This window comes from Mastigoproctus giganteus, unplaced genomic scaffold (genome assembly GCF_048544385.1).
Source record: "Mastigoproctus giganteus isolate SK-2022 unplaced genomic scaffold, ASM4854438v1 scaffold_15, whole genome shotgun sequence".
NCBI lineage: Eukaryota > Metazoa > Arthropoda > Arachnida > Uropygi > Thelyphonidae > Mastigoproctus > Mastigoproctus giganteus.
Window position 1 is genome coordinate 7,459,745 of NW_028328292.1, and position 24,974 is coordinate 7,484,718.

General features: G+C 35.2%; 1 protein-coding gene across 1 annotated transcript in view; it reads left to right on the forward strand.

Moving 5' to 3' along the window:
- LOC150074936 (HEAT repeat-containing protein 6) overlaps positions 1-24,974 on the forward strand; it is a 314,697-nt gene that overhangs the window by 24,488 nt on the left and 265,235 nt on the right. Inside the window, exons 3-5 of the mRNA XM_090389386.1 lie at positions 2,658-2,798; positions 6,238-6,353; positions 14,597-14,711. Coding sequence (XP_090245512.1) covers positions 2,658-2,798; positions 6,238-6,353; positions 14,597-14,711 — 372 coding nt within the window. The remainder of the gene's footprint in view (positions 1-2,657; positions 2,799-6,237; positions 6,354-14,596; positions 14,712-24,974) is intronic.

Sequence of the window (24,974 nt, forward strand, 5' to 3'; positions counted from 1 at the left end):
AAACCTTATATGCGAGCAAACCTAACACATGCAAACCTGCAGGCACCTGACTAAAAGAAATACTCTCACAATTGAATTTAAGTATGGATAAAATCTACCAAGATACCCCCACATCCCTCCCACCATGGGAAATCAGTTCAGTTGACTGTGACATGGCCCTTATAAAATGGAAACAGAACAATATCCCAAATCAACATATAAAACAGCTACATTCCTTTTATGTAACGCAATTCTCTCACTATTCTCATCTGTACACTGATGGATCCAAGACGGATGCACACGTTGGTGCTGCAGTCGTACTGCCAAACAGCATAATTTCACAGTCTCTTCCAATAGAGTGCAGTATCTTTAGTGCTGAATTGTTTGCAATAAGTCTCGCCCGAGATCACATTGCCAAAACTTCCCTCGTAAAAATTATCATTTTTCACAGACTCATTTAGTGCAATATATGTTTTACAGACAGAAGATCATCCATCTCATCCGTATGTAAGAAAAATTCTTTCCTCTTTATCACACCTTAGGAAAAAAAAACAAAGAGTCAGATTCACTTGGATTCCTGGACATTCTGGAATACTCGGCAATGAACATGCGGATGATGCTGCAAAACATCCGTCAAATGAAAACCCTCACTTGCATAAAATTCCGCTCAATGACTTTAAAAATGTCAATTGAAAAGCCTCTGAAAATATATGGATGCAGACCTGGAAATCTCAAACAAACAATAAATTATACCAAATCAAACAGCAGCAGAAATCCTGGAAGTCAAGTTTTCAGTCAAACAGACACGAAGAGGTTATTCTCGCTCGGCTTCGCATCGGCCACACACATTTAACACACTCTTACCTTCTAACAAAAGACGATCCTCCACAATGCTCTCAGTGTCTGACCACACTAACAGGGAAGCACATCATCATAGAATGTCCACCATACCAAATTGCCCGCCAATCAGCCTTCAAATGAGCCATTAAGCCTTGAGCTCATTATGGGAGAAAAATCAAACATCAGTGAACTCTTTTCATACCTCAGTTTAATAAACTTAACCAATCATATCTAATATGTCAAATCAGTAACAGTATAATGGGAAATAACAAAACTTGAACAGGCGCAATATAGCCGAAGCTGCTCTTGCACCATTAAACCCCAAACATCAACAACAAGAGATCATGGAAAAAGAACAGATGGGATTCAGAACAGAAAGGGCACAATTGATGTGCCCTTTCTTCACACTCCTCAGGTTGGCGGACCTATCTTGGGACATAAGCAGAGACCTGTGTTACTGCTTCATAGAATACAAACAGGCCTTTGACTCCCTGAACTGAACTCGTTTAATAAAGACCTTAGCAGATAATGGTATTGGCCCCAATTTTCTAAACTTTCTAACTGAATACTATAGGATACTAATGCATTAGTAAAGCTGGGGAATGTTGAATCTAAATCTCCATCAAAAAAGGTGCAATGCGGGGGTACCCCTCCTTTTCAATGTCTTCCTAGGAAGATATTCAAAGAAGGAATAAAGGAGTTGCCTGGAATAACAAGCAATAGAACCAACATAAACACATGATATATTCATATAATATAGTAGTTGTGGAGGACAACCCTGACTGATCTAGAAAAATCCTTAAATAGCATGAGCTCAAAATGCACCAAATACAACCTGCACATGAACTTCAATAAAACTAAGCCCACAAAAATAACTGAAAACCAGGAAAATATCCATCTGTAAATAACCAAACAGTACAACAAGTACACAGCTTCACTTACCTAGGACGTGACCACCAAATACGGAGGATGCGGAAAGGTCAGGGAATGACCACCGCACATCCCCGGAACAATATGGCCTTAGTTGCTAATGCTCCTAAAAACCAAAAAAAAATAAAAATAAAAATAAATAAATAAATAACTTACCTAGGAACTTGTAATAACACAAAACATTTACTATATGAAATCAGTCAAAGGCAGAATTAAACAGGGTTGGCTGGCTGGCAATGAACTGTCAAAAATCAAGAAAAGTGACAGAACATCAAAGAACTGAGACTAAAACTCCACAGATTAGTTATACTGCCCTCTCCTCTAATTTCAGTCTTCAAAACTTTTCAGAGCAATAAACAGAACTTGCTGGACATAGAAGAAAACTAATGACACAATGAAAGAAAATAAGAACTACTAAAAAGAAAATGGATTCTCTGAACTATAAAGCATCCGTTATCAGAGTTATAAAAAAAAAAAAAAACAATTGCAATGGTTTGGACATGTATGCAGGATGGTCTATCAAGCCTTCTCCTGTCATAGAGAGAGAGAGAGAGAGAGAGAATAGAAGGTAAAAGAAGAGAATGACCAAGGAAAACTTGACTAGAAAACTTTAAGAGGTATCCTGAGCTCACTACATTCAAAGAGCTATTTTGCTTGGCAGATGACAGAGAGAGAGAGTGTTGGAGGAGACTCAACCCACCTTATGGCATATGAGATGAAGAAGTAATTAGTTAATGTGTAGTTTAAATTCAAATATATATATATATATATATACACACACACACATACAAGAAATAGAGATCTAGTTTGTTTTTGTAATTGTTGAAAATAATTTTTTCCAATTTATTTTAATTATTCTTCATTGATTATTTATACATAATATATTTCTGTTTTCTTTTTTATGCTAGATATCCTTAGATTCAAATGCTTTGGTGCCTCTCGTGAATTTTATTATTCAGGCTGTCCAGTCATGTGGAACGTGGGTATTGACTGATGTTCTTTGTGCCTTGTCATCTGTATTATATGAGAATATGGGGAAATTGGAAAATGTAAGCACAGTTTATATTTAATTTTTATGTAAACATCGTATAACTGGAAACTATATATACTAGGTTGTCTTGTGGAAAAATGAATGAAATTACTTACAAAAATAGCTTTCAACAACTGATACTTTCCTTTTTTTTTTTTTTTTTATGAATAGATTCTGGAAGAAGCCATCTTAAAATCAAATGGTTTAAAATTATCTGTATAAGACAACTGTAATCTAATTATTAATATATAAGCAAGTTTCAATAGAAATTAATTTGAGGGTTTCATTAGAAGCCCTCAATGGGTTGAGCCCTGAAGCTATCTGTGAACTTGCCTATGCCTTTTAGAAGGATTCACTAAAAAATCACACTCACCATTCAGATGCTTATCCTCTCTTTCACAAAGTGCAGGATATTTTTATTACAGATTCCTTTTGCTGCCAAAAATATGCTCTTGTTTATATACTAGCACAACTACTAAGTCAGATTGATTGTTGATTGTTGTTATTTGGAGCGTTAGCAGCTAAAGCCAATTGCTTGGGCGGCGGTCATTCCCTGACCTTTGCGCATGCTCCATATTTGGTGGTGACGGGCTCGAACCCCGGTCTAATCAAGAAGCGTGTGCTACGCACTGCTGCTCCTTCCAACCTGGCTATGGATGCGCCACTACTAAGTCAGAGGAGTTTACATTAATTATTTTGACAATGAACGCAGTCATTAACTGTATTTATTAGTCGCACAGGCTTGAACCACAGTCCACCCAAAGCTTGTGTGCTTTTACACCCGCGTGCCTGACATTTCAGCCCCAAAGGGAACTTGCAGGCAGAAATGAGAACCATAAGGGTATGCTCCAACACTGCATTCCCTATGGTACAGTCTTTATTGGATGCAGGTTCTTAGCTACCTCAAGGTGTGGATCTTGCTTACTACTTGAATAGAAAAATGATATTTTACTTAAAGTTTGTATTATTGTTAGCTTATAAATATGTGCTGGGCAGTCACCATTCTAAAATTCAAAATAGAAAAGATGAATACATTAGTTTTACAGAGAAGCTGCATAAACAAGCATTCCTTTGTTAGTCAAAGAAATCAGTGGTATTTTTTCTGTCCACTGAAGTTGAGCAAAATCAAATGGCATCACAGTTCCTTTAACACAGCAGAAAAATATGTGCTTGTCCTTGGTCTGCCTTCATCAGTTATACTACTTTAAACTGCAGCTATTTTAATATTTTCTTATTTATAGAGAGTCCCAAAAGTTTTATTTTTTCCAAAAGCAATATAACAGAACTGCTGTCAGGTTGATCTTACTTCCCTGTTAATTTCAGCTTGACCTTACTTCCCTGTTAATTTCAGCTTGACCTTACTTCCCTGTTAATTTCAGCTTGACCTTACTTCCCTGTTAATTCTAAATTTCATCAAACTTATTCTCTGTTGTTGAATTTTATATTTCTGTTAGCAGTACATCACTGGAGGTGTAGTGAAATTAAAAACTAGTTTCTTCTACATTAATATAACATTATTATAGAGAAACGGAGGTAATCATACAAAAAAAAAAAGTGAATTATTTTCAGTAATACACAAAGATTTACAAAACCATATAGCTAATAAAGTAGTATTTGAAGGGCGCCTCCGTAGCCAGGTGGGAAGGAGCAGCAGTGCGTAGCACAATACAAAATGAGGAATAGTTCAATACAAAGGTAAGTCCTTTCCTTTTTTGTCTACTATATATACATTCATGATACATTGACTAAATAATGTATATTAACAAAATAATGTACATGGTGGCCAACATCCTGTTACTCCGTATATATAATTAGCCAATATCAAATGTACTATATATATTCATCTAAGATTAAATATTTTTATTTTATTTTCTAATCAGCTAGTATTTGATATTTTATATTTTCAGATTTAAGAATTGCTGAACAGAGTAATTACACTATTGAAGAACATATTATTGTCAATTGTTGGGTGCATGACAGGGGAAGAACTAAAAAGACAGTGAAAAAGTTGTGAGGCGATTTCGACAAAATCTCCATCAAAACAAATACTTTTGTGGTGGGAGAAGAAACTCTTTAGCACAGGAAGTGTAAAGGATAAACCAAGAAGTGGTAGACATTCAACAAGAGGGGGGAACAGACATTCAACAAGAGAGGGGGCAAGTTGAGGAATCTGTTGTGAGATCATCAATGAAATCACCTGTAAAAGAGCATTGGAACTTGAAATCTTCAAACAACAATGCAAAAATATATGAAAATTGACTTAAAATTGCATCCACCTCATCCTATGTTTGTTCAAGAATTATCTGACAGTGACTTAATTCAAAGTAAGGAGGCATGTTCCAGATTACTTCAAATTTTGAACACAATTCCAAAGCACGGTAAAGTAATTTTTAGCGATGAATGTGCCATATATCAGAGTTGTCGGTCAAGAAATGTAGTGATTTGGTTAGAGGAAAAACCCTCACTTTTATGAGGAATTAGAACACAACCCCCTCTTCACGGCATGATATGGGCTAGCACGGATAGCAAATAGTTTTCAGATCTTACTTTTTTTTTTATGGTATGGTTAATCATGACATCCCTGAATATGTTAAGGAACTGGAGCACCAGCACATTATTGTGCTGGCGCTCCAGTTAGATCACTTGTTGCCAGCTCTCCTTGAATGGCCACTTCAGAGCCCTGACCTATCAACATAATTATGACAATTCATTATGGGAATTCATAAAGGATATTGTTGCACAACAATGTTATAATACCACTGATGAGCTCAAAGAAGCTGTAAGATTCACTTTCAAATACTGCACTCCCCAAATGATCTGAAGGATTCCCACAGAATTTGTCGGCAAATTATCCAATGAAATCAATACATAAAACCACCATTTGTTTTGAAAATGATGGAGAACATACTGATGCATTAGATTATTAAACATTGTTTTATATTTCTTTCTTTTTATTGCTATAAATAAATGTTATGTCATAGGAGTGCCAATTGATTTGTATTTTCCAATTTCAAATAGGGGTAATGGGACTTTGTGACCACCCTGTACATTTACTAAATTCACTAAATAAGCATTACACACAGCAAGTTACAGTAATTAAAGTCATTTGTGATCCAGATGTTGCAGTAGTCCAGCCATTCTTAACGACAGTTAACTTGCTTAATATAATAACTGAAATAAAAGAATAACAACTCTTCTAAAAGTTTATTTTATTCTAAAGTCCTAATTTTAGAGGGAGCCAAACTGACTGGATAGTACTAGGAGTCCTAGTTGTTTGTAATTCTGCATATCATTGTCCCAGATAGTAATCCCACCTGTATGTGTACCACACATTATTTTGTTGAAAATTTTTTTTTTTTTACCTTTTAACTCATTATGTTGTAATATAAATATATTTTTAATGTATATATTTATTTAGATTAGTAATGAAATCAGACATTGATAAATTTGTATTTTAGTTTTGGGAAGTACTTGTTGGTGCAAATGGAATTCTTCTACAATTGGCTGATGTGTTACAGAAGGATGTTAATAGCAAACACGCTTCTCTGAAGTGCCTTCAGACTTTTTTAATAAAGTAAGTGCTAATCTAATGAGAACATCATTTATTGTTTAGAATTTTGTAAACATTAACCGTATTATAATTAATCCCATATTAATTATGTTTACATGACCAACAATGGGTTAGGGAAATTGCTCTAAAAAGTTGGTAGTATACAAGATATTGCCAACATTGTAGAGCATTTTTACCCTATTCAATTTTTATAGAGAAACTTTTGTAGAGCATTTTTATTGTATTCAGTTTTTTATAAATGAAACTGTGACAAAAAAATTCCTTGGAAAAGTGCTGTAATTTACTGCAAAATGAACAGAATTATTTTTGGATGAAAGTGAGAGTTAAATAGAAAAAAAAAAGGTAGGAGGTAAATTGTCACAAGTCAGTTGGCCATTGGGGCACAGACCCCATCAGATGCTGAACATGTTTACAAGGATGCTAGCCCAGGTAGACTTGATTGCATCCCACAGCCACCTCAGATTGAACAGTGGCTCATGCCTGTCATGAACAGCTCATTCAACCTTGACTGACAGATGCTCAATTATTGAAATCTGCTGATTAAGCAGGCCAATGAAGTATGGTCAAGTCACCCTCATAGGCCTGGAAACATTCATGAATGATCCATTCCTTGTGACATGGTATGCTATCCTGCTGGAAGTAATTGTTACCAGATGATAAACTGGTATTTTACTAAAGAAGAGCACAAGGGGAGTCACCTAATCAGTAACAATGTTCAAGACCTAATGTGTGTAGTGTGTGCCACAGAAACATTCCATACAATCTCCATCACCAGCCTGCAGTGTTAGAATGTGGTACATTGGGGCCATTTATTCATGCTTCTTGCACTATACCTTTTCTTATCATTAGCATGAAGCAACTGGAACTGAAATTTATCAGACCGGGTGGCTGTTTTCCTCCTCATGTGTCCAGTTTTTCTGTCATTATGTACACTATATTTGTAGCTGCTCGTTTTTAGTTGGCAGGAGTGGAGCCTGATAAGGTTGTCTCAACTGTTATATCCCATTTATGAGAGTGCCTGTTGCATAATGTTGACATAATGGAGCCTGTTGCACATTATGCAACAGGCTCCATTATGTCTCTTTCACACCACTGTTGTACTGCATTGTCATTTGACCAATTGTGGCCCATCTGTGGATTCTATTGACCTTGAACTTGCAATGTCTGAACGTGATCTTGAGTTGCGCTGTGTGAAAGTAATTGAGCTAACTGTATAAGAGAAACTGTGAAAGTAATTGAGCTAACCATATAAGAGAAACTGTGAAAGTATTGAGCTAACCGTATAAGTGAAACTGCATTAAACAGTCATCTCTTTATGGTTTGTTGATTTTCTTTCCCTCCACATCTGCACCCCACCCTTTAACCTTATATTAAGGAAAGGGTATTTCTAAAATAAAAAGAGAAAAATTTGCCACAAGTCAATTGGACAAGACATTGCCTTCGATTTTTGCATTGGTTGTGGAATTTTATTGTCCTCTGAAAAGAGCTGTCATTTAGGTATAGCTTATTTTCTTGTACTCATAGAGACAGCCTTTTGCAAAATTAAAGTAAACTGTATTCTTATGTATAGTATTTACAAAGTATAATTTTTAAATTTACATTTCTAAAAGAAACTAATTTTCTGAATTCAACTGGTGGTCACCTTAAAAGTTAATGCTAAACTGAACTCTAATTTTACAAAACATTTAAATTCTCATACAGTCTTCTTTGTATCGAAATTCAGGTACAATGTAAACATAATGGTTTTCTTTTATTATAGTTCTTTCACAGGCCACAATATCTTTATTTTATTTCAGATGCTACTTTTAGATTAGTAAAAAAATTTTATCCACTACAACGAGCTATATCTTCAGTAAATCTTGAGGTGATTATTCCTTAATTAAACTTTGTGACAGAGAACTGTTTTTCTCTGATGTATCTATTTTTTAAAAAAAAATTTTCCTCTAATGTATCCATTTTTTTCGTTAGCATCAAAGAGCATGGAAATTTAATTCAAAAATATGCAAATTGCTCTCTTGCTTGAACAACATATACTCGACAAGCTTGCAATGTATCCACATTAGAACTGAATGTGTAATTCTTCTCTGCTTACATGTAATAGCATTTTGCAGATATATATGAATATATATACGAAGCATAACATTTGTTTTCCAATTCTCTATTGCTTCTCCCCTCCTCTGCTACAGCACATCTAGCAGTTTCATGCACGTGAAAGCATAAAAGCAATGGCCTCTGACAACAGTGCATAAGCAAATATATGTGAACTTAATACTAGAGCATGAGAATGGTGTTGAATTTGAGAAAATAACATCTCAAGAAGATAAAAATGACACATTTTCAGTATTGATTGTTTTAACAAACACATTTAATATGGACACTCGGGTATATACAGGGTGATTCACTACCAGTGTGACAAACTTGCAGGAGGTGTGGGGGGCACAAAGACAAATCGGAATCACATAGCATTGCAGGACGTTGAATGGGAGGTTGCGGAAACAGCGATCCCGCTGGAAGTCAGCATTTGCGAACCGTTTCTGTTGAAGAAACCAAGTAGCAAAATTCCTCCGGAGTGGATAATCCGCAGGCTCCAATGATTGGATGCGTTGCAGATGGTATGAACTCATTTGGTTTGTTGACAGTATCCTTCATACAGTGGATTGGGAAATACCCAATCGTTGGCCTATCGCTCGAGTACTCGTACTCGGATTGCCTTCTGCAAGACGTAGGACATTCTCCTCATTGTCTGGCGTCCTCATCATTCGCTCTCGATTCATGGTACCTCTCTTGAAACAACCAGTCTCACGTAACCGTTACGAGCGTAGAGCAGCGCACCTGTTACAGTCCACAGCTCCATACGCGAGGTGCATGTCGGCCAGTTCAACGTTTGAATACTCGTCCATCCTAGTGCCTCGGGAACCGGTTCGCAAATGCTGACTTCCAGCAGGATCGCTGTTCACGCGACCTCCCGTTCAACGTCCTGTACCGCATGACGAAGGCATTTTGGACCCTGCAATGCTATGAGATTCCGATTCGTCTTTATGCCCCCTACACCTCCTGCAAGTTTGTCGCACTGGTAGTGAATCACCCTGTATATGTAGGTAAAAAATTTCCAAGATGAAAGTAGCATAAGAAAGAGTTAAAAAGTTTTAGTAAAATATCAACTTTCTGTGTGACTACTTGATTCTTTTCACCCTTCATTGGCTTCTCACATTAACAAACTGTCTCAAGCCATATGACTTTGGTTTATTAGCTGGATGTTTTCTGATTATTGGACCATTCTAAGTACTTCACACACAGCAATATGCTGGTGTGATGAGCCTAGCACAAGGTGTAGAGTTTACTGAGAGGTAGCAATATCTGGCATTTGCATTGACATATATGATGCCAGTTGTCATATTTTTCTCAGAGTCACAGATGCAGAACTGAATGCGCACTTACACACATTATCCCATGGTATTTGTAATTTATATCATATTTTTTATCTTGAGAAAATAAGGTAATTTTTACACCATTTATTTCTGTTAAGTTAATTAAAACCTGAAATATCAGAATGCAGACAAGACTAGTTTTTTGGCCTGACATAACCAAGTGGTCAGACACAAGGGTGCAGAAGCACATATGCTTCAAGCTTGTGTGAATGAAATTTTAAAAGTCTCATGAGAATCAGATTTTTGTAAAATCTGATTCTCATGAGAGTTGAAATAACCCTTGTAAAGTTTATTTCAACTTAATTTTCTCCACTCTCTCTTGTTTTGTGTATGGCTAGTGGGGTGTTCCTTGGTACATCAACTATATTGGTCATAATGTACTGTCTTATATGGTTTTATACATGACCTTTATTACTGTACAAGTGTGTATGTTCACAGACTGATTGAAAAATCCAGAATAAGGATTTTCTTGAGGGGAAACCTGCTTCGTCTTCCTGGCTGAGCAGCCGTGATTGAGGAGGCCTTTAAGAATTCCTCCAGTTTCTAACAATTTAATAAAAACTTTTTTGTGTCATTTCAAAGGAGCTTTTATTATTAGCTCATTACAATAAATTTATTATTACTCGGTATAGGACTTATTTGGATTTATGTTCTATTTATACTTACATGCATTTTTTTATCTTCTGTTTTCCATAGGTCCTTGCCTTAAACTTTACTCTTGAGTTAAATCAGGAATGTAATCTGTGTAGTTGGTGAAGAAATAGTATAAGTTGGCTCAGCGTATAAGTTGGCTCAGCATATAAGTCAACTTCTACTTTTTGCCCTGAAAATGTATGCTTAATTATATTTTTGACATATATATATCATCCCCCTTCCTTTTTACACTCATCTTCCAGGATGTGTTACAATAAAATTGCATAGTGGTGTATTGAAGTAAAATTAACTCATTGTAATTGCATTAAAAATAATTACTTTTTAATTCATTTATTTCTGCTGTTTCTTTTAAAAAGTTTACATTTTGACAATTTTATGACAATGCACAGTAAACTGTAGAGAAAGCAGTAAGCATATACAGCATATCATTCTTCTCTTTCTTGGTGATTTCTCTCTCTCTCTCTCTCTCTCTCTCTGTCTCTCTCAGGGTAACTTGGGAATTTTTTTTTTTTTTTGGCTGGTGCAGCGTAAGTCTCAAGCTTCCTTGCACCATATGGCTAATAATAATAATGTACAGTATTCCTTTATATAAAAGGTCATGAAACCAGTGGTCTCTGACAACAGTGCTTAAGCAATAGAGCATGATCTAGTATTAAGTTCACATATTTTTCAGCTTTTATCAATGCTATTTGTGTATATTCAAGGCTTTGATTATGTAACCAAGCCATTCCTTGTTGCCTCTTTAATACTGCAGATTGGTTTCTCGGTTTCTCTGTAAAGAATGCTGCAATATGGAAGGTTTTTTTTTTTTGTTGTTTTTTTTTTTATTAAAAAATTCTCAATCTTGAAAGTTTACTTTTTTGAGAACTTGAAAAGTAAACTCTCAAAAGTAACTTATTACAAATTACACAAACTGCTTTCATCTAATGAAGAAGATAAACAAATTCTTGGCTTTAAAAGGTGAGCAGCAATGTATATTTGTATAAAAAAAAAAATAAAAAAATTAAAAAAAAAAAAAATATATATATATATATATATATAAGTACTAAATTTGAATACACTGATATTAATTCATGTCTTTTTAATGCTAAGCATGCCATAATTCAAGATTAGGATTTTAAACATAGCATACAAATTGAGCTGAAATTTATTTTATTTATTTTTTTTTTTTGTGCCTCAAAGGTTGAGTTATGTGCCTTTATATACCAGAAAATATCTTAATTACAATGAAACTTAAGTAGTGAGTCTGTAGTCAGACATATATGTGCGCTGGCTTCAATAAATAATTTGCTTAACCAAATCATAAATGATTTATGATTTGGTTAGTCATTTCGGGAATTTTTGATGCATTAACTACTTTGGTTATAAGTACATCATTTATGTACTTATAACCAAATCAGTTCAGACAGTCTTAATCATTTATAATGTCTACATGTGTGTGTGTGTTCATGGGCCAATTTCCATGTAGTGGGAGCTGGAGAACTCTAAAAAACTAATGAAGGGATTGCCCAATTCTCTCTCTCTCTGTCTGAAGTCTTCACAGGTAGCATGCATACAAGCACCGTTCTCCCACACTTGGTGGAAGTGGTCCTGTTCAAATCACGCCAGTGACGTGAAGATTTTTTTTTTTTTTTTTTTTTCACAATGTGGCTGAGTTAATCAATCTCTAAAGTTTGAATAAAAAGAAAAGAAAAAAGAAAATCCATGATGTTTTTTAAGTTTATAAGTTATCAGGAATGCATGTTATTTCTGACATCTTCAAGGATATCAGAGAACTTTGTCTGTTGTTATCATAATTTTTGGGAGAAGTAGAATTGTTATGTCTACCTTTAAAGATATAATGAGGATCATCAAGTCTACAATTGAATTATAAAGGAATCGCATCATGGTTTCATTAGATCATCTATAACAGTCTGTCAGCCACAGTCAGCTCTTCGATACTTGAAATGCAGCCCACGAGAAATGAGAATAGGAACATGCTACAAAATAATATGCCATTAAAAAATTAAAATACTCATGAATAGCAACTAAGAATTGATGGGTTTCACACCCATCAAGTATCTTTTCAAAAAAATTTGGCATGCTGCTTCTATTTTTTCACTTATACAAACAGTTATTTTCTTTGCCTTATTAGAAAACTACCAACAATTTCTAGAAACAATTCTTTCATTTCAAAAGGCTTACAATTAGTATATAATCTTTGTATATTCTTTTAATTAGCTTTGATAGGAGAGTTAAAAATTTGCTCATAATCTTTTTTTCTCCTTGTTCTCTACTATTATCAGTTTTTGCTATTCAAAAATTATATATTGAAATAATTTCATAATATACTAACCTTATTTAGCAATGAGCATATGTTATATATATAAATATATGTAGTTAAAAGAAGTATATACATATTGTTAAAAAAAGCCAATTAATGATTTTTAAATGACTGAACTTGAAAAGTGTTATTTTTATTGCATATGTAAATTTTATTTAATAGAAAAATAAAATATATAAACGAGGCTCTCAAGCCTTTGAGGTTATCTTGTATGGCAGTTGTATTTACTAAGCTTGGTCATCACTGATTTCTAAGCTTTGGTGAGATTTTCATAAAAGAAATGGATTCAAAAAATAATTGTGGCATAATTTATTTAGGCTTAAGGTGTTAAGTTAAAGATACCCTTCTTTGTAACACATTATCACCCCTTTGATAGAGAATTCTTGGATTTTTAATAGAGAAACTGTGGCAAAGAATTAACTTGGAAATCAATGTGAATTCCCTACAATACTCTACAATGAACAAAATGGTATTTTTGAGTGGGTTTAAAAAGGAATAGCAAGAAAAGTATCAAAATGATCCCACATGACCAATAAAGTTATTCACACAGTTCCACATGGACACCTTTTGTATAGTCCATTCCGGTTATTTGGGACACATCGGGACTAGTGCATTTTGGCCCGATTAAGCGACTGCCCCAATTATCCGAAGTTTCACGTAAATAGTTAAAAATACAGTGTACCCCTCCCTTTACAATTGGTTCACTGTAAAATCAAATCACGTTACGATGAACTCACCATAGTAAAATACCGTTCACTATACGATGTGTAGTAAGCGCTGGTTATTGTGATCACGTATGTGAATTGAATTTTAATTCTATTAAACAGCGATTCTAATTAGAGAAAATAGGAGAAATATTATCCACAGGCTATAAAAGTAAATATATATTAAGCACAAATTTACCCTTTATTACCTTACCAATTAAAAAATTAAATGATTCATGAAAATCGGAAGAATACAAGTGATAATCGGAATAATTAATACGTACTGTAATATGGACATACTAACTAGTTGACATTTCTGTTCACTGACATTTGTGGGTGGAGGTTAAAATTTAAAACAGTAAAAAGATAAGCAATCAATAACAAAGGACACGGTACACACAAATTGCAAGTAACACGATACGTGCAAGTGAGAACGGAGTAACGAGTTACAAAGCTTTAAAAATTGGAATGAAGAGAAGATCTGAAAATTAATTTTTTTATATGATTGAACATTTCATGGAAGTGTAAACACATTTCACCATAATAACCCACAGAATTCCAGCTGTCAGTATTATTGCAAATTCAGTAAGATCGAGTTTACTGTCTGTTTATGATATATTTCACTAACAGAAAAGCCCAATAAACAGGTGACTGATAATTGTTTTTATGGCTGTGACCTCCAGAATTTCGACTGAACCACGTGGTACCGTCGGAGACAATCGTAGGGTAATCTCCAGTGCTGCAGTCTCCTGCTCCGATTAAACGGCATGCTGTCCCAATTAAGCGAAGTAAACCCTGGCTATTTTCTCAATTGGGTTCTGTTTTTTAAGATTTGCCCCAAATAAATGGCTGCCCCGATTAACCGGTGGCCCAAATAACCAGAATCCACTGTATAAATTTGAGTAATGTTGCATTAGAAAAATTACCTAGTGGATAGAAGGATGGTTATATGATTATATTACTTACTTTTCTTTAGTAATGTGAAATAACAAAACCATACACCTCCAACATTTTGATTTAAATACCATTGTATGTATTTTTATTAAAAATTTCAAATTTTCTTTTTTTATGGATTGATTTAATATTAGGATCATAAAAAAATTAATATCTTAGTTTTTTGCCATTTATTAATTTCAGGAAAACAGGAGAACTCTGTCTTGATGAGCAATATGTTACTCAGTGCTTTCTTCTGTTGCTTAAAAATCTGCAGTCTCCTAAGTCTCCTAATGTTGATGATTTTGCACATTGCAAGGTTAGTTTTGGTTTTCTTGTAAATCTCTCTCTCTCTCTCTCTCTCTCTCTCTCTCTCCTCCCCTTTTCTGCTGATTCTAGAATTTAGTGGCACACAAAGAGCTGCATGTTCATAGTAACCTTCTCCTTCCTCATCTCTAACTAGCCATTGCATTATAAGATATTCATTATTAGTAATAAAGAGTCAAAGGACATAGGAATACAGGTGTGACTAATATTTAGAAAACATATATACAGACATAAATCAACTGTATTCATTACCAGCTGTTGTTAGAGAGCACTTGTCTGGTCTCTCATCAGTAACTAAATAAAAAGTAAGATGAAATTGAACCCTGAAGGAATTTCTAAAGTCCTTTCCAATCAAGGCTGTTGTTTTCAGATCTCAGGTGGAGGGAGTATGGGACACCCTACATGAGTTATTTTGAGTTTTTCAGCATACAGCAGTGCAAATCAGTCAGTGAACACACACATATATACTTGTACAAAAATAAATTTAAAATAATATAATGTAGGAGGTCCCTTACTCCCTCCACCTGAGATCTGCAAACAACAGCCTCGATTGGAAAGGACTTTAGAAATTCCTTCACCTATCTTGCAACATTCAAGGCTCAATTTTATTTAGTTACTGATGAGAGAGACCAGATAAGTGCTCTCTAACAGCTGGTAATGAATACAGACTGAGTTGTTAATGACAATAATGACAGAATGCTACTGCAACAGGATCTGGAAAATTTGGGCAGATGGGCCAAGAAGTGGCAACTGAAGTTTAACATTGACAAATGCAAAGTACTGCATATAGGTAGAAGTAACCCCAGAGAAACGTACCAACTGTGTGGTATACACTTAGGGTGGTAGAAAATGAAAAATACCTGAGTGTAATTGTGCAGTCAGATATGAAGTTTTCTTAACAGTGCAGACAGGCTGCCAGAGCAGGTCACAGGGTATTGTCAATGATATACATGAAATTTGCTAGTAGGGAAAAGGAGGTGATTATCCTTTGTGTAAGGTAATGGTCAGCAATGCCTTTAGTACTGCATACAGGCCTCATTTTAGGAAGGATGTAGAGTTGCTTGAGTGAGTACAAAGAAGAGCAACAAGATTGGTGAGGGGAATGAAGAGGGGTTCTCTTACCAAGAAAGCCAAAATTTCTAAAAAATTGCAGCAGCTGGAGACTAGGCACCTGCGAGGTGATCTCATTGAGCCTGCTCAACCTTGAATGGGTTGAGCAGGCTCACTTCTGATGGGATTCTTCCTCTTGCTTAGATAATAAACCTGAGGGGCATAAATTCAAATTGAGGAAAGACAGTTGGAGAATAGATGTGCGGAAATTTGCCTTTAGCCAGCGGGTAGTTGATTTCTGGAATAAACTTCCATTTGTCGTTGATAGCTCAAATAAATTCAAGGAGGAACTGGACAAACTTTTAGAGGGAATGGATGTGTGAAACTTTTTTTTTTTTTTTTGGCTTATGTTACATAAGCTCATACGCTTGCTTTCTTGCATCTCATGCCACTGCTACTACTACTACATGTATAATTGTATAAAATGGAACAGTGTGGCATTAAGGATAATATACTATAAGATAAAGGAATGGTTAAGTGTTAAAAGACAGAATGGTTATAAATAGCCACTGCTCTTTATGGGACTAATATGATTAGTGGAGTTCCGTAGGGGCTGATGTTGGGCCCCTTATACTGTTTTTAATGTTTATTAATGATTTTGACATATGTATTTCAAGTTTGATATCTGAGTTTGCTGAGGATACGAAAGTGGGCACAGTAGTTGAATACAGTAATCAGAGTGTGTTCCTTCAAGAGGATTCACAGACTAATAGATTAACAGTAGTGCAGGCATTGGTGGAAGTGATTCTTGCACTGTTTAATTGGAATGAGCAGCACCCTGGAAAGCAAGTTGCTGGGATTTCAGGAACTGATCGGGAGGCATCATGAAACAAGTAAATACATGGGCTGTGTTAGGGTAACTAAGAATAGGTGCATTTACACTTGCATGTACACCAATGCTAGGAGTATGGTAAATAAATTTGATGAATTTGAAGTGCTGGTTAAGACATCAAAGGCAGATATTGATGGAATATTAGAGACATGGTGTCACACAGATATAAGGAATGCAGAATTGCAATATGGGTAGTACAATATCTATAGGAAGGGAGGAGGGTTTATGCCGTTAGTTAAGAAACATAAAATCTGAGGCAGTGCATCCAGTTGACATTGGTGGACAGTGCAATGTTAAGTCAGTTTGGTGTGAAATAAGCACTGGGAAAAAAAAATATGATGGTAGGAGTGTGTTATTAGCATTAGCAAAGGCATATGATGCATGGAAGCAAGCTTATACAGCACCAGCCAAAAAAAACCCCTTCCCATTTCACCCATCCATTTGCTCCAAATGTTTGTCTAGTTCTGCCTTGAATTTATTTAAGCTGTCACTTCTACAATGACAGATGGAAGTTTGTTTTAGCAATAGGACAAATGACTCTGACGAGTACCATGAACAGCTATACAGAGTGGGCAAGTAAATCAGAATGTCTTATAATGCACGATTTTAACTTCCCAGATATTGACTGGAACTTCTGGGTTGGTCACTCGCACGCTAGCAAGACTTTTGTGGATTTACTAGATGACTGTTTTCTACATCAGCATGTTCAAGAGGCAACCAGAGAGAGAGTAATAATCTTGATCTGATTATCAGCAGTGATTATTCATGCATTAAGAATTTACACATAAAGGAACCACTAGATGGCAGTGATAACAGTGTACTGATGTGGGATTTACTTAAAGATATACTACTATCAGGGGCAAAGGGAAAGGTTTTGCTTTCAATAAGGTGACTACAGTGGTCTCAGAGATTTTTTACATTCTATACAGTGGGACCAACTGATGATGTTACCAACAGCAAATTCTAAATGGGAAGCAGGAAGCTACTAGGCTTTTCATACAAACTAAGAAATATTGTTAAAGGATTAGGCCCAAATCGATGTCAGATGAACTAATCAGACTCGTGGCAGAGAAGAAAAATGCACGGGATGAATATAAATTATCAGGCGACACAAACACCTATGGTAGATATAAGCTAGTCTATAATCAAGTCACAAAGGAGGTTAGGCAAGTGAGGGCAGATTACGAGAAATCTTTGCCAAAGGATGCTAAGAAAAACAGCAAGGACTTCTTTACTTATATAAACTCTGGAAGGAAGGGGATGAATGAGATTGGTCCATTTGATATCAATGGCTTGACTATTGATGATCCTGCTCAGATAACTGACAAACTGAATGAGTATTTTGCATCTACATTCAAACATAAGGAATTCTGTAGGGAAGTGGATGACAGAAGCTTATTAAGCTCTAACCGGAAGCTGAATATTTTGTAATAACTGAGAGCAAAGTGCAGGAGAAATTGTTGAAGTTAAAAGGCACCTGGAGTGAATGTGATCTATCCACTTATATTAAAGGAGGTGGCAAAGGAAGCAAGCAATCCCTTAGCCATAATTATGAGAGCATCCTTGGACTCAGGGGACATCCCCACAGACTGAAAATGTGCAAATATATACCCAATTCACAAAGGAAGATCAAAGAGTGAATACGAGTAATTACAGGCCTGTTAGTTTAACTTATTTCTAGGAAAATAAATAATGGACTCACTAATTAAACAAGCTTTGCAGGTTCATCTAGACTAGACTGCTGTAATAATTCAGACACAACATTTATTTGTTAAGGGGAAGTCTTGTCTGACCAGTTTGATTGGATAGTGTGATGTGGTCACAAAGGAACTGGATGCAAAAAACAATTTTGATACTATACACTTGGCTTTCAGGAAAGCTTTTGGTACTGTTGCACATGGAAGACTACTGTACAAATTGGAGCAGTATGCCATTAAGGGCAAGTTGCTACAATGGATAAAAGGATGGTTTTGTGCAGTAGCGGCTTGTGACTGATATTTAGGGGTGCTGCTTCTTAAAGTTACATTAAATTGCCTTGGTTATAAAACATAGATGATAATAATAATAGGCATAAATTAATTTAAATAAGTAGTAATATTAATATGCAGGTTAGTGCAAATGCATCATTTTAACATAGCTATCTACCAAAGTAGTTAAATTAATTAATAATTTTTTTGAATTAAAAAAAAAATTCAAAGCTTTGAAATGGTGCCATCTGGGTGGTGGTATCCGCCGAGAATAAATAACAATAATCTTCTCCACTGGTGAAGTGTTATTTATTCGAGGTAGTACAATACCATGGCAACTTGTTGTGAAGGCAGTCACAATATGAGATATAACCAAAACGATGCCAATTTAATTAATTAATTTAACTACTTTGGTAGATAGCTATGTTAAAATGATGCATTTGCACTAACCTACATATTAGTCATTCTACCTCGTAGCATGAGGCCTTTTCCCTTAAATATTTTATAGCAATAATATTAAGCATAAATTAAAAATTAATAATAATAAGATAATGTAGACATAGATGATAATAATAATAAGCAAGTTAAAAATACTATAAAACATTAACTGGACACTTACCATTAACAGACTTGGGTAATCTCAAAATTTTGTTTGAAAATAAAATCCATTCTTCGGTTTTTATATGTTTAAAATAGATTAATAACTTTTTCATTCAAGTTTGGTTCACTGTTCAGATCGGCACTGCTCTCTCCCCAGTTCCTTTGACTCATTTTATCACCTCTAAAAAATGTGTATTGGTGACCTGCTAACTAGGCATTGACTCAACCACTGGGATCAAAATGTGGAACTGTGTGCTAATAGTGGAACTGTGTAGCACACAGTTCCACCTACGGTTAAACTTCAAAGTTGAAAACGATTTCGTGTTTTTATTTGTTTATTACTGAAATGATTATTGGAAATAGAGCATGAGTATACTATATGCAGGACCTGTTAATAAAAATATTCATTGTGTTGCATTGTTCTTCACAAAATTTCATATAACTCCATTGACTTTTTTTTTGTTTAGATTTAAAAGCTGGGGGTGGTGCTGCAGTTCCACAGTGCCTACTAACAAGCCGCCCCTGGTTGAGTGGAAGGACAGAGTGGTAATCAGTGGACACTGCCCTTCGTGGACTGATGTTATTAGTGGAGTCCCCCCAGGGTTCGGTGTTGGGCCTGTTGTTGCTTTGTATATTTATCAATGATATGGATGAAGGTATATCAAGTTTAATGTCGAAGTTTGCAGATGATACAAAGGTTGACTGGGTTGTTAATGACAATAATGACAGAATGCTACTGCAACAGGATCTGGAAAAGTTGGGTGGATGGGCCAAGAAGTGGCAACTGAAGTTTAACACTGACAAATGCAAAGTACTGCATATGGGTAGCAGTAACTCCAGAGAAATGTATCAACTGTGTGGTACTACACTCGGGGTAGTGGAGAATGAAAAAAACTTTGGGGTAATTGTGCAGTTAGGTATGAAGTTTTCTGAGCAGTGCAGACAGGCTGCCAGAGCAGGTCATGGAGTCTTGTCAATGATATGATAGGATGGGTGAAATGGGAAGGTTTTTTTTTTTTTTTTTTGGCTGATGATTTATAAGCTTGCTTTCTTGCATAATATGCCCTACTAATGCTAATATTCAGGAATTTTGCTAGCAGCGATAAGGAAGCAATTATCCCTTTGTATAAGGAATAGTCAGGCCACACCTTTAGTACTGTGTACAGTTCTGCAGGCCTCATTATAGGAAGGATGTAGTGTTGCTAGAATGTGTATAAAGGGCAACAGGACTGGTAATAGGAACTAAGGGGTGCACTTATGAAGAAAGGCTTAAGCTCTGCAAATTGCAGTGTCTGGTGACTAGGTACATGTGAGGTGATCTGATTGAAGTGTATAAGGCCTTGAATAGGTTGAGCAGGCTCAATGCTAATGAGATTCTTCCTTGCTCACATTAAAAACTTGAAGGGGCATAAACTCAAATTGAGGAAAGATAGTTGTAGAATAGTTATGCTGAAATTTGCCTTTATTCAGCGAGTGGTTGATTGCTGGAACAAACTTCCATCTGTGGAAGTTGACAGCTTAAATAAATTCAAGGAAGAAATGGACAAACATTTGGAGTGAATGGTTGGGCGAAATGGGGAGGGTTTTTTTGGCTGATTCTGTATAAGTTTGCTTTCTTGCATCATATGCCTCTGCTAACTAAACAGTTGTTCAGGAAAATGATGGTGCCTCAGTAGCCAGGCGGGCAGGAGCAGCAGTGTGTAGCACATGCTTCTTGATTAGGCCGGGGGTTCGAGCCCATGACCACCAAATACGAAGGATGCGGAAAGGTCAGGGCATGATCACCCCATATCCCCGGAGAAATATGGCCTTAGTTGCTAATGCTCCTAAAAACCAAATAACAAACAAACAGAAAAATGATGATTGAGGTTAAAAAGTGACAAAGGCAAGTTACTGGATTTGAGTTGCAATAATCTTGAAATAGCATGCTATTTGGGTGGTATCAAATTCAAGTTGGCAGTGTATGAAAAAAGATGTTGCTAACCATTAAAGCAATGGTTAGCAACATCTGGAATACTAAATGTATAAAAATGCCTTCTTACAAAGTATAATGACCAGAGACCTCATTCTAGGAAGAACATAGAGCTGTTGGAAAAGGTGCAGAGAACAGCAACAGGATTAGTTGAGAGCACAAAAGGATATTTTTTGAAGAAAGACTGGGATTCTGTAAATTGCAATTTCTGTATAAACTAGGCATCTGTGTAGTCATCTAATTGAAGTGTATAAAACTTTAAAAAGGCTAAGTAAACTAAATTCTGATTGTGTTTTTCTTAGATAAAACAAACAACAGGAAATTAATTTAAATTAGAAAAGGATAGTTGCAGAATAGATGTGTGAAAATTTGCTTTTAACCAAAGAACGATCAGTTGTTTGAATAAACTTCCACCTAGTGTTGTGGAATGTAGCTTAAATAAATTTAAAGAAGGTTTGGACAAATTTAAAGAAATGGATAAATCATGAAGAGCTTCTCTTTTCTGTCAGGTGCTGTGTAAGCTTTGCTTTTTTGCATCATATTGTCAATACTAATAATAAAACTAAAAGAGTCTGTCTTTCTTGGAAAGAGTGGTGATGGCCTCCAGTATGCTTCTCAGATTGTGAAACTGAATGGCTTTAATTTTACTGAGAAAGTTGAATGATGAGTTTTTTAAAGAAAGGGGGATTGTGGGAGGGATATGGGTATTGTTAAAAGGCTGTCCAACCATTTAGATCAAGGGTGTCAGTGGAGGATGCTACCCAGACATCTCCCACTGACAATCAGATGAGCTGGAGGACCTGTTTTATGTGCCTTAATCAACATTAAGGCACATAAAACAGGTCCTCCAGCTCATCTGTGGAATAAAGGTAAATTGCAGCATTATGAACCCACTGCAGGATGGAAGCCTCCTCAACAATTCATGCTGAGGGAAATGGACCATAATGGACCAAATGGACCTCTACCACCCATGAAGTTGCCTTCGTGGGTGGTAGAGGCCGACAGTTTGGGGAAATTCAAAGGTCATCTGGATAGTACTTTCGGGTAAGGGAAGCACATAGGATGATAGGTTTAATTTCTTTTTTTTTTCTTTTTTTTTATTAATTATTATTATTTATTTTTTTTTTTTTTTGTTTTTATCATTGTTTTGTTCAGTTTTTTTTTTTTTTTTTTTTGGCTGGTGCAGCATAAGCCATAGGCTTTCTTGCACCATGCGGCCATTACTAATAATCTGCCACGCTGGTCCAGTGAGGGTTGGCAGATCGCCCGTATTTAGCAGTCAGGAGCTTGAACCCCAGTCTACTCAAAGAGCATGTGCCATCTTTGGCATGATCAAAGACACCACTTCTGATAGTTTAAATCACACAAAACAGGCCTTCCAACCTATTCAGTTGTCAGCCGGAGATAGCACCTGGGATATGCTCTTGCTGAATGGTTAGACTGCCTTTGAACATTGATGTTGACCTAGCGTTCACAACAGCCTCTTTCAGAAGCCATCAGTGCTCTTCTTCATAGTCTCCCTTTAGTTTCCAACTGCTTCCCCACTCTGTCCTCCAGTATTGATGATATTAAAGAGACTGAGATCTTGCCATGTCATTTTTCCCTATTAGGTAGTTCTATTCTCAAATAATGGAGCTAAGCAAGAGGAACTCTTTTACCCCATTACTACTTGAAGTAATCATGATTAAATTTGTAAACCTTACTATTTTATGCTCTCACCTTCCCAAATTATGGCTACACTATGTAGATCATGCCAAAACGAAGGGAAACTGAAACTTGATATTTTTCAAAGACAATCTTAATAGCTTTAACCCAGCAGTGGTCTCACTCCAGTTTGGTACATTAGGGGTAATGCTACTCCTGTCAGATGACAAACTTTATTTTTTATTTATGGAAATTTTTTGGATTTTTTGTATTCTCCTTGCAGTATCCAATATATTATATTTTCTTAATCAATTTTTGTGCTTTATTGTATCTAAATTTTTATTGTTTAAAAAAATTAAATATTTAAAAATGCTGTTTTTTTTACACATTATTTAAAAAAATTATATGTATATTAATTCTACTGAAGGTGAAAAACAAAGTTACAGCCATAAAATATAAACATGAAATTAATATAATAGTCCCTTCCATTTTCTAGTACAGACACTGATTAAGAGCTTGAAATTTCAGTTTTGCACATTCATGCATATTTCTGCTTATATATTATGTTTGGAAAAAAAATATGCAGTGACCTTTATTAATTCTTCGTGAAATTAAGAAAAAATGTTGCAATCATAAAATAGAAACAATAGAATGATCTTATCAACATTTTATAGTTGATAAGATCATTCAGCATGCAAAAATTAAAATATATGCACATGCACTTATTTCTGCCATATAAATAAATAAATTTTCTGTTTATACTCCAGCACGACAACCAAGTCAGTAGAGTTTACAATAAATCGTCAATACAAATATTTATCGTATTTAATAGTCACGGGCTTGAACCCCGTTCCACTCAAGGAACGCGTGCTATGCACTCTCGCTCCTGACCACTGGGCTACGTCAGGCCTAATTATGCTTGAGGCTTTTTTTTCTACTTAATAATCTGTTTGAAGATATTATCCATAATATGTGTTTTACAAAATAAATAAATACATGATAAACAAAAACCATTTTATGCAATAAATGAAATATAAAATTATTAGAATCTGACTTACCAAATAAAAATATTCAGTACTGTTATATAAAAAAACATTGATAAACTAGACTTATTCTTTTTCATTAACTGAAGTGCTCTTCACAAAAATAATTACAAAAATGATTTCAGCAAAAGAATAAATCTTTCCACAGTTCTCCTATGATTTTCCAATCATGTGTTTTTAGTTAATTATTCTGGGAAAGACTTAAAATATTCCTCCCAAGGATGACTATGTTTTATTTAGAAAGTAGTTTAGAAAGTCTGTAGATAAGCTTAACTGGTGCATTTCCTTGAACCAGAATGGCATGGACATACTTTTTTTTTTTTTTTTTTTTCCAATCAATTATGTCTTATTTATTATTTCTTGTAAAAAAACAGATTAAACTAATAATGCCACTATCAGGAAATAGATTAAACTAATAAAGCTGCTTTCTTCTAGGAAACAAATAAACTAAAATGGCAGCCATTCATATGAACTGAAAAATGGAAGTGTCACTATAACGGGTTGCAAACATGAGAAAACTAAAAGTTAAAAAAAAATTGCCACACAGCATCTGTTTTATTCTTTCACTGAAAAAAAAAATAAAATAACACTAAGACTTTGCTGTTTTAAATGTTTGTGCAAAGGTCATTCAGATAAACTGCAAAACTAGTATAAAATACATATTATGCAAAAAACTGATGATAATCTTGTGTCAGATTATTTATCAAACTCTGTCGGCAGCACCGAGCACCCACATGGCATCATCTGCTGGCATTATTTGGAAACAATTAATTTTCAACATGATGGCACCATTTTAGTCATGTGCCAAGGTAGAAATGCAATCTGCAATTTGATTTTTCAAAACAGAAGGGATAAAACCTGCTGAAATTTATCACAGAATGTTGGCTCAGTACAGTGAAGTATGCATGAATGTTGCAAGTATGAGTGAGTTCTGACAGTTTCAAGGACGAGTGAGTGAATGTTTAAGAATGGTAAATGTTATAGTACTAAAGGTACTGAAAGCGATGAAGATTTTCCTCAACCAGAGAAAGCACATTGTATGAAGCCATAGTGGCAGTGGGAGAAGCCATATGAGGAAACCATTGCA